Genomic DNA, 9846 nt, shown 5'->3' with positions numbered 1-9846 from the left:
GGGTTTCACTATGTTGGCCAGGATGGTCTCGATCTCTTGACCTCGTGATCCACCCGCCTCGGCCTCCCAAAGTGCTGGGATTACAGGCGTGAGCCACCATGCCCGGCCTTTATCATTTTAATGAACATTTTCAAATCTCCTTTGGAAACAGAGGGGTAGATTGGCAGGGGGTGAGAGTTTGAGGGGCTCCATTACTCAGTTCCCGGCAGATTTTTAGGCATCAGCATTAAAGGAATTGGTGGTCCAGGATTAGAGAGCAGAGGATAGTCTGTCTCTGAAGAGGGGGACCCCTCACACACTCCAGGCTGTTACTTTCTTGTCTTGCCCAGGCCTCCTGGACATCACGCCCAGCACAGTCTCATGGATGGCTATTGCATGTTCAACCACGTGGCTGTGGCAGCCCGCTATGCTCAACAGAAACACCGCATCCGGAGGTCAGCAGCAGAGGGCAGATGTGATGGGGGTGGCATGGGGTGGGGTGTCCTGGTCTGGGCTCTTCCCCCAGATTCACCTTGATCCCCTTGCACAGAGTCCCCTCTCTCCTGCTCCTAGGGTCCTTATCGTAGATTGGGATGTGCACCACGGTCAAGGAACACAGTTCACCTTCGACCAGGACCCCAGGTATACCCCAACTCCCACCTAGGTGCTAGACTCCTAGCCACCCCCCACCCTTACAGGCCCAGCCAGAAGGGGTCCAGAGGAAGGAAAAAGCATTCACATTCATGGGGCCTATCCTGGGATCAGGATCTGTGCTACTTTCTGTGTGCCTGCTGTCTCTCCTAATTTCACTCTGAGGCAGGGACTGTTGGGTTCCCCATTTTACAGATAGGGGGACTGAGGCTTATAGATTAAGAGGTCACACAGAGAAGAACTGGGAGAGATGAGATTTGACCCACAAATATTTGAAGATCTTATTCACTGATTAACCCTTGAGTTGGAGTGAACTGCTTTATTTTTTCTGATTAGGATAATGCTTCAAATTTGTTTATCCTTTCAGTAGATAGTAAAAAATAAATATAAATAAATAACAAACTATTTGTTTAAAGAAATTAAATAATACAGAAGTGTCTGAAGTAGTGAGTCTCCTCTAATTTCCATTACCTCAAAAATAAGTATTGACAGTTTAGGTTATATCCTTACAGATTTTTTTCTACAGATGTCTGAATTTTTATTATTATTGTTATAATTATTAATAACACACTACCTAATGGAATAATTCTCCCCATGTTCTTCGACAACTTGCTTTATTCATTTAACAGCATATCTGGGACATTTCTCCATGTTAGTACCCCTTAAAGTATCTTGTTCTTTGTAGTATTCAATTTTATGACTGTACTTCTGGTTATTTAACACCAGGACTTTTAAGATGCTTCCCAGTTTTTGCTATTACAGGCACTTCTACTGTGAATAGCCTAGTAAACACGTAATTCTGCACTTCTCTGAGTCTATCTGTAGGATGAATTTCTAACAGTGGATTGCTTGGGCCAAAGAGTCAGCATACTTTAAAGTCTGGTATACACTGTCTGACTTCCCTCCAGGAGGGGACCAGTTTACCCTTCCTGCAGAAAGTGATTGAGCAAGTCCTTGTGAGTAGGGGACATTACTAAGTACAGGTTGAGTATCCCTTATATGAAGTGCTTGGAACCAGAAGTATTTCAAATTTCAGATTTTTTCAGATTTTGAAATATTTATATTATACTTAGTGGTTGAGCATCCCTAATCTGAAAACCCAAAATCCGAAATACCCCAGTGAACATTTTCTTTGAGCATCATGTTGGCCTTCAAAAACTTTAGGATTTTAGGGCCAGGCGCGGTAGCTCATGCCTGTAATCCCAGTACTTTGGGAGGCTGAGGCAGGTGGATCACCTGAGGTCAGGAATTCAAGATCAGCTTGTCCAACATGGTGAAACCCTGTCTCTACAAAAACACAGAAAAAGTAACCAGGCGTGGTGGCACACACCTGTATTTCCAGCTACTCAAGAGGCTGAGGCAGGAGAATCACTTGAACCCAGGAGGCAGAGGTTGCAGTGAGCTGAGATCGCACCACTGCACTCCAGCCTGGGTGATAGACCGAGACCCTATCTAAAAAAAAAAAAAAAAAAAAAAATGTTTAGGATTTTACAGCATTTCAGATTTCTAGATTAGGGATGCTCAACCTGTAGTAGTTGTTTTATCTAGCCTTCTACCCAGCTGACTACAGGGAATCCACTTATCCAAGACATTTTACATCTGAAGAATCCAGTTTAGGTTGGTTGTTCTCTAGACATTGCTTTACTATTTTCCAGCATTCAGTGTTCCTGACAGGTGTCTGCTTTTCATTCCTTTACAAGTAATCTACTTTCTGCTCTGCAAGGTTATCTTGGTGTTCTTTTTTCTTTCTTTCTTTCTTTTTTTTTAATTAGGGTATCACTCTGTCACCCAGGCTGGAGTATAATAGCGAGATCATAGCCCACTGTAACCTCAGACTCCTGGGCTCAAGCAATCCTCCTGCCTCAGCCTCGCAAGTAGCTAGGACTGCAGGCATGTGCCACCACACCCAGCTAATTTTTTAAATTATTTGTAGAGACAGGGTCTCACTGTGTTGCCCAGACTGGTCTCAAACTCCTGACCTCAAGTGTCCTCCCACTGCAACCTCCCAAAGCACTGGAATTACAGGCATGAGCCACTGTACCTAGCCTTGATGTTCTAAACTTTTACCCTGGCCTTTTCACTCTGCTTAGTAGTAGGTAGACATTTTACATCTGAAGATTCATGCTTTTCTTAAATTCTTGGAAATTATTCTCTATTAGATCTTTGATAATTTCTTCTTTGTTTTCTCTGTTCTCATTCTAGGACTTCTGTTAGTCAGATGTTAGACTTCCTGGGTTGATCCTCTATGTCTCTCTCTTTTTGAGTTTTTTTTTTATTTATTTGAGACAAGGTCTTGCTCTGTTGCCCAGGCTGGAGTACAGTGGCACAAATGTGACTGACTGCAGTCTCGACCTCCCAGGCTCAAGCAATCCTCATGCCTCAGCCTCCTGAGTAGCTGGGACTACAGGTGCACACTAGCATACCCAGCTAATTTTTTAATCTTCTGTAGAGACGGGGTCTCACCATGTTGCCCAGGCTTCTTATTTTTTATCTCATGTTTTCTGTCTCTTTTTTCTTTTGCTGTGACCTGGGAGATTTTGTCAACTTTATCCTCAAGCCCTTCTGTTGAATTATGTATTTAGATATTCTGTTAAACTCAAAAAGCTCGCTCTTCCTCTCTGTTTCTATGCCCTCTCATTCCTGATCTTGTTTTTATAGAGTATGAATTAGAATTGCCAGCCGGGCGTGGTGGCTCATGCCTGTAATCTCAGCACTTTGGGAGGCCGAGGTGGGTGGATCACTTGAGGCCAGGAGTTCAAGACCCGCCTGGCCAACATGGTGAAACCCCATCTCTACTAAAAATACAAAAATTATCCAGACCTGATGGTGCGCACATGTAATCCCAGCTACTTGGGAGGCTGAGGCAGGAGAATCGCTTGAACCCAGGAGGCGGAGGTTGCAGTGAGCCAAGATCGTGCCACTGCATTCGAGCCTGGACGATAGAGGGAGACCCTGTCTTTTAAAAAAAAAAAAAAAAAAAAAGAAGTACCTTAAGTTTCTTCTGTTGTCTGAATTATGTCTCTTTATTCTGAGGCTGGTTGAATTATTTTTTCTTGGTCCTTCTCTTTTATGCTGATGGTTTCCCTCAAATGTCTAGCAATCCTTATTTGGCCATTTATACCCAAGAATGAAGGCCCATTGTAGGGAGTAGAGGACTACTCTGCTGCGGTGTTTGTAGATCTGTTTTCCTGAAAGGCATTTCCCCAGAATGGGGACAGGGAATGTCCACTGACAGGTTGCAACGTTAGCGAGTGTGGGCAAGTACCCGGGCATTAGATAGGATCCTGCCAGATGTCACAACAAAGGAGGCCTCTTCTTTGGGGTAACATCTCTTTTCCCTCAGCCTTGCCAAAGGTGTGTCTGTTCTACGTACCTTTCCCAGTCTAGCTTTGGGCTTTGTTGGTCATCTCTACTGTTTTATTATGGTGGGTTTTTAATACTTCATTAATTTTTCTGGTTTTATCTTTATTATTTTTTTCCTACTACGTTCTTTATTTTGTTCATTTCTGGCTTCTGGAATTGAATGCTTCAACATTGATCAACTCATTGGCCGATCTCATTTCATCTATACCTGTACCCACTGCCCTCTTCCTGTTTTCCTTCAAAACTAATCCCAGATACCATATAATTTCTCCTGTAAATATTTCAGAATGCATCTCTAAAACATAAGTACACTTTTTTAGAAAAGCATTACCTTAGTATCAATACCTGAAAATTAACAAAAATTATTTTCTCAATCTGCCAAGGGTCTGTCATTCAAAGAATTCTTTAATATCATTAATCATTCTTTTTTTTGAATAAATGCATAGGAGGCTATAGCTGTGTGTTCTTTCTATTGACTACACACACAGATGTGAAACACTGTGAATATATTCAGTGCATTCTTCCTTATAAACAAACATGTATAAACAAACAAACAAAAAGAACATGTCCATACCCTTGAATCTCCCAGCTCCCCATCTCTCAGTCTCTGAACTCCAGCAGCAGGGAGACAAACTGGACAGTCCTTAAAATGCTGTTGTGAAGACAAGGAAAGCAGATGATCTAAAACTAAGTAGTTAAACAAGTCTTTGGGAGGCCGAGACGGGCGGATCAGGAGGTCAGGAGATCGAGACCATCCTGGCTAACCCGGTGAAACCCCGTCTCTACTAAAAAAAAATACAAAAAACTAGCCGGGCGAGGTGGCGGGCGCCTGTAGTCCCAGCTACTCCGGAGGCTGAGGCAGGAGAATGGCGTGAACCCGGGAGGCGGAGCTTGCAGTGAACTGAGATCTGGCCACTGCACTCCAGCCTGGGCGACAGAGCCAGACTCCGTCTAAAAAAAAAAAAAAAAAAAAAAAAAAGAAACAAGTAACTTTGGTGCATTGGTGATTCAGTGGGGCTCTTCAGAAGGGATTTTGTGATTTTGTGTGCATTGACCTGGATCTGTACTGGATTTCTCCAGAAAAGAAACCTCAGGTTATCTTGGGTGCCCCCTTATCCTGCTCAGCATGAGACAGAGCACCCTGGGGCTCCTGGAATCTCAAAGTCTACTTTCTAGAAATTCATTGAAGTCTCTTATTCTCTGACATCCTTTCTTCTACTCTCTCTTTCTGGGTTGCTGTTTGTTTACAATTTCTTTACTGTATTTTGACCGGGGTGGTAGGAGGGTGAGGTAAACCCGTGCTATCAATCCACCATTTAACTTGAAGGTGGTTGAACTTATTTTGAATTTCCCTTCTGTTTTCTTTTTAAACTTAGCTTCCTTGAGTCCTAGTTCTGCTGTTTGTTGACTTTGATGGCTCTCTTTTAGAGTCAGCTTTCTTCAGATCTTTTCTTTATTGCTGTCTTCCCCGATGATTTTTTTTTTTTTTTCTTTTTTTTGAGACAGTCACACTCTGTCGCCCGTCTCCCAGGCTGAAGGGCAGTGGCCCAATCTCAGCTCACTGCAACCTCCACCTCCTGGGTTCAAGCAATTCTCCTGCCTCCATCCCACAAGTAGCTAGGATTACAGGCACATGCCACCACACCCAGCAAATTTTTTGTATTTTTAGTAGAGATAGGGTTTCACCATGTTGGCCATGCTGGTCTCCAACTCCTGACCTCTAGTGATCCGCCTACCTTGGCCTCCCAAAGTGCTGGGATTACAGGTGTGAGCTACCGCACCCGGCCCCTGATGATAATTTTTATGTCCTACTGTGTTTCTCTTCCTCTAATGATTAACTTACCAAAAGTTTAGAACCAAGATTTATCTATCAATGTCAAAAATAAAACAATCATCCTCCACCCACTCAAGACCAGAGCTTTTGCATGTTTTTATTCCCAAATTCCAAGCTCTTTTCCCTCAATTTTAAGAATCTTTTTATATCACTTGCATTAAATTTCACAACTACATTATCAACACATTAAAATGTGACTCTTAAGTTTGTCTAGATTCAATGCATACCACTATTTCTTGCATTTCCCTAAAAAATCTGCCTTAGATCCTCTCTGGAACAAGGCAGGGGGTAAATGACCAGATAGAAGGATGGATGGATGACAGATTATTCATTTTGCTTTCCCCAGTCAGAATTAAGCCCTCCCATGGCCCCTTGCTGGGCTTTCTGTTAAAACACATGCATCGCATCTTTTCAGTATCTGTTTTGCATGTCGGTCCATCTCATCTCTCTGAGTGCTCACTCTCTTGCCTATAAAATAGAAGAAGTAGTAGAGGTGACCTGTAAGGCATTGAGGAGAAGGAATTGCCCTCTCACTGGCCTTGTGGCAGCCCCAGCCAGCACCCCGTCTCCAGTTCCACCCACAGAAGCAAGTCTCACCCCTTCCCCCCAGGTCTCTCTACTTCCTGCTAGAGAATCACCCAACTCCCCAGCCTGGCTTGAGGCTTTTTTCAGCCTTAGCTAGCTCCCTGCAGCTAAGAGACCCATGCTCCATTTGGGCCTCGTCACAGGGTTTGACCTGCTGTTACTACTACCTTTGTCATAGGGGCAGGTAGTGGGCAGACATGATCTAGAATACCCCACAGAGTCAGGAGCCCCCATGATCTGGGATAGACCCTAGAGCTGAGCCTGAAATTGGGTGGGCACTGAGGGGGCAGTGATGTTTGCTGAGGAAGAGAGTCTAGTGAGAGACTAAATGAATGAGTGAGTGAGGTAATGGATAAATAAAGATAAGAATGGATAAATGGTAAGATAATTAAATTGGTGACTGAATGTAAGGCTAAATTAATGGAAGAATGGATTCATGGATTAAATAATTAATGGGGAAATTAATGAATGAGAGAATGAATGAGTAGTTGAATGGGGAAATGAGTGGTAGAGGAAACTGGCAACTGTTGGGTTGGGAGTGTCTATGGGGATTGACTCTTCTCCAACTCTCTCACCTCTTTTTCTTCTGCCCCCAGTGTCCTCTATTTCTCCATCCACCGCTACGAGCAGGGTAGGTTCTGGCCCCACCTGAAGGCCTCTAACTGGTCCACCACAGGTTTCGGCCAAGGCCAAGGATATACCATCAATGTGCCTTGGAACCAGGTCAGCATTCACCCACCCTCTGTCCCCAAAGTGAGGCCCAGCCCCGCCCTTCTGTCAGCAGCTCGGGACAGGTGGCTGAACATCCCCCACTACACTCCTGTGTCTGCAGGTGGGGATGCGGGATGCTGACTACATTGCTGCTTTCTTGCACGTCCTGCTGCCAGTCGCCCTCGAGGTCCTGGGGGTCTGGGGTGTGTTGGGGGAGAGGAGTGGCCTTGAAGGTTAGGCCGTGAGGGCAGGTAGCCTCATAGAGTCTGTTCCCCCTTCAGTTCCAGCCTCAGCTGGTCCTGGTGGCTGCTGGATTTGATGCCCTGCAAGGGGACCCCAAGGTAAGGCAGGCTCCCTGGGGCGGCAGATGGGCTGCACGGAGCCAGACTGATCCTCCATGTCCCCCCAGGGTGAGATGGCCGCCACTCCGGCAGGGTTCGCCCAGCTAACCCACCTGCTCATGGGTCTGGCAGGAGGCAAGCTGATCCTGTCTCTGGAGGTGAGTGACTCACCTTCGTCCCTCAGCCTGTGGATCCTGGAGGGCTTAAGAACGAAGCTTTCAAGTCCAACAGGAGTTCCTGGCCCAGCATTTCACTTACTAGCTGGACAACCTTGCATAAGTCACTTCACTTCTTTGTGCCTCCGCTTTCCTTCTGTAAAACGAGCATAATAATGGTAATCACCTCATATCATTGTCCAGTGAATTCAATGAGGCCCCCTTCTAAGTTCCTTGTTGCTTGACATTTGGTATGCACTTTCTTATTATTATCATCATTATTGTTATTCCCTGGTCGTGTCTGGTCCTTTCCTGATCCCCCTTCACAACTCCTTGCCCCAGGGTGGCTACAACCTCCGCGCCCTGGCTGAAGGTGTCAGTGCTTCGCTCCACACCCTTCTGGGAGACCCTTGCCCCATGCTGGAGTCACCTGGTGCCCCCTGCCAGAGGTGAGCCCCGGTGGAGGAGGAGAAAGCGGGAGCCTCACTGCCTGCCCACATTCCTTGACCTCCTATTTCCTCCCTGCCCTGCCCTGCAGTGCCCAGGCTTCAGTCTCCTGTGCTCTGGAAGCCCTTGAGCCCTTCTGGGAGGTTCTTGTGAGATCAAGTAGGAAGTGGGGTGTGGGCCTGGTGTGGGGTGGACGTGGGATGAGCCCTGGGGCAGACTGTCTTCAGACTTTCTCTGACTTTACTGGGCTGCCTTGGAGGTAGAGGGTCAGGCCCTCTCTCTCCCTGGGCCCTGGTTTCAGGCCTCTCACCCCATTTTCTGTTTGGGTCACCTGAGTTCCAGAGTATGACGGGGATTCAGAGTGAGAGGGTAGGACAAACGTGGCCTCCCCCTTGTAGCTGAGACCGTGGAGGGGGACAACATGGAGGAGGACAATGTAGAGGAGAATGAGGAGGAAGGACCCTGGGAGCCCCCTGTGCTCCCAATCCTGACGTGGCCAGTGCTACAGTCTCGCACAGGGCTGGTCTATGACCAAAGTATGATGAATCACTGCAACTTGTGGGACAGGTAGGCATTTGGAGGGCTGGATGAGTAGGTGTTGGGGGTCCCTCCCCATCAGGCACTAAGCCCCTACCTCTCGTTTCCCCACTGCTAGCCACCACCCTGAGGTACCACAGCGCATCTTGCGGATCATGTGCCGTCTGGAGGAGCTGGGCCTTGCTGGGCGCTGCCACACCCTGACACCGCGCCCCGCCACAGAGGCTGAGCTGCTCACCTGCCACAGGTCAGACCCCGGTGCCTGGGGTGAGTGGCTTCCCAGGACTGGATGAGGTCTCAGGGGCTGGAGCTTGGGTTTCCCCTCCCAGGGAGCTGCTGCAGGACTTGAGAGGGGCTGAAGTTCCTGTCTTGCGGGTGGGGCCCAGGGAGGGGATGGTCCCTCCTCACTGTCCTGCCAGTGCGCCTCTCTGTGCCTCCAGTGCTGAGTACGTGGGTCATCTCCGGACCACAGAGAAAATGAAAACCCGGGAGCTGCACCGTGAGAGTTCCAACTTTGACTCCATCTACATCTGCCCCAGTACCTTCGCCTGTGCACAGCTTGCCACTGGCGCTGCCTGCCGCCTGGTGGAGGCTGTGCTCTCGGGAGAGGTGTGTCCTCTGGGCTGGGGAGAGGAGGACCTGGGGAGAATTGAAAAAGAGGGCCACCTGCTGTTTCTGGATGCTCTAAGAGAGTCAAGCAGGGCCTGAGGAAAGGGGCCATGGAGAGGGGCACAGGAGGGGCGGGCCTAGAGCCTGGGGTAATAATGGAAGGAACTGGAGAAAGGGAAGGGTGGCCAAGTGCAGTGGCTCATATCTGTAATCCTAGTGCTTTGAGAAGCTGAGGTGAGCTCAGGAGGTCAAGGCTACAGTGAGCCATGATTGTGCCATTGCACTCTAGCCTGGGCAACAGAGTGAGACTCTGTGTCAAAAAAAAAAAAGGGCACGGTGGCTCATGCCTGTAATCCCAGCACTTTGGGAGGCCGAGGCGGGCAGATCACGCGGTCAGGAGATCGAGACCATCCTGGCTAACACGGTGAAACCCCGTCTCTACTAAAAATACAAAAATTAGCTGGGTATGGTGGCGCTCGCCTGTAGTCCCAGCTACTCAGGAGGCTGAGGCAGGAGAATGGCGTGAACCCGGGAGGCGGAGCTTGCAGTGAACTGAGATCTGGCCACTGCACTCCAGCCTGGGTGACAGAGCCAGACTCCGTCTAAAAAAAAAAAAAAAAAAAAAAAAAAAAAA

At 47.5% G+C, this 9846-nt stretch overlaps 1 protein-coding gene across 3 annotated transcripts in view; it reads left to right on the top strand.

Annotated features, from left to right (window-relative positions):
- The window catches only part of HDAC6 (histone deacetylase 6), a 23887-nt gene that overhangs the window by 6547 nt on the left and 7494 nt on the right, over window positions 1–9846 (top strand). For all 3 annotated transcript variants that reach the window (XM_011946706.1, XM_011946708.1, XM_011946707.1), the window contains exons 9-19: window positions 330–434; window positions 553–621; window positions 7009–7135; window positions 7245–7310; window positions 7405–7464; window positions 7533–7622; window positions 7962–8068; window positions 8158–8225; window positions 8465–8633; window positions 8722–8850; window positions 9044–9212. In XM_011946706.1, coding sequence (XP_011802096.1) covers window positions 330–434; window positions 553–621; window positions 7009–7135; window positions 7245–7310; window positions 7405–7464; window positions 7533–7622; window positions 7962–8068; window positions 8158–8225; window positions 8465–8633; window positions 8722–8850; window positions 9044–9212 — 1159 coding nt within the window. The remainder of the gene's footprint in view (window positions 1–329; window positions 435–552; window positions 622–7008; window positions 7136–7244; window positions 7311–7404; window positions 7465–7532; window positions 7623–7961; window positions 8069–8157; window positions 8226–8464; window positions 8634–8721; window positions 8851–9043; window positions 9213–9846) is intronic.

This window comes from Colobus angolensis, unplaced genomic scaffold (assembly GCF_000951035.1).
Source record: "Colobus angolensis palliatus isolate OR3802 unplaced genomic scaffold, Cang.pa_1.0 Scaffold252, whole genome shotgun sequence".
NCBI lineage: Eukaryota > Metazoa > Chordata > Mammalia > Primates > Cercopithecidae > Colobus > Colobus angolensis.
Note: the sequence above shows the minus strand (reverse complement) of the source record. Positions and strands in the feature narration are given on the sequence as shown.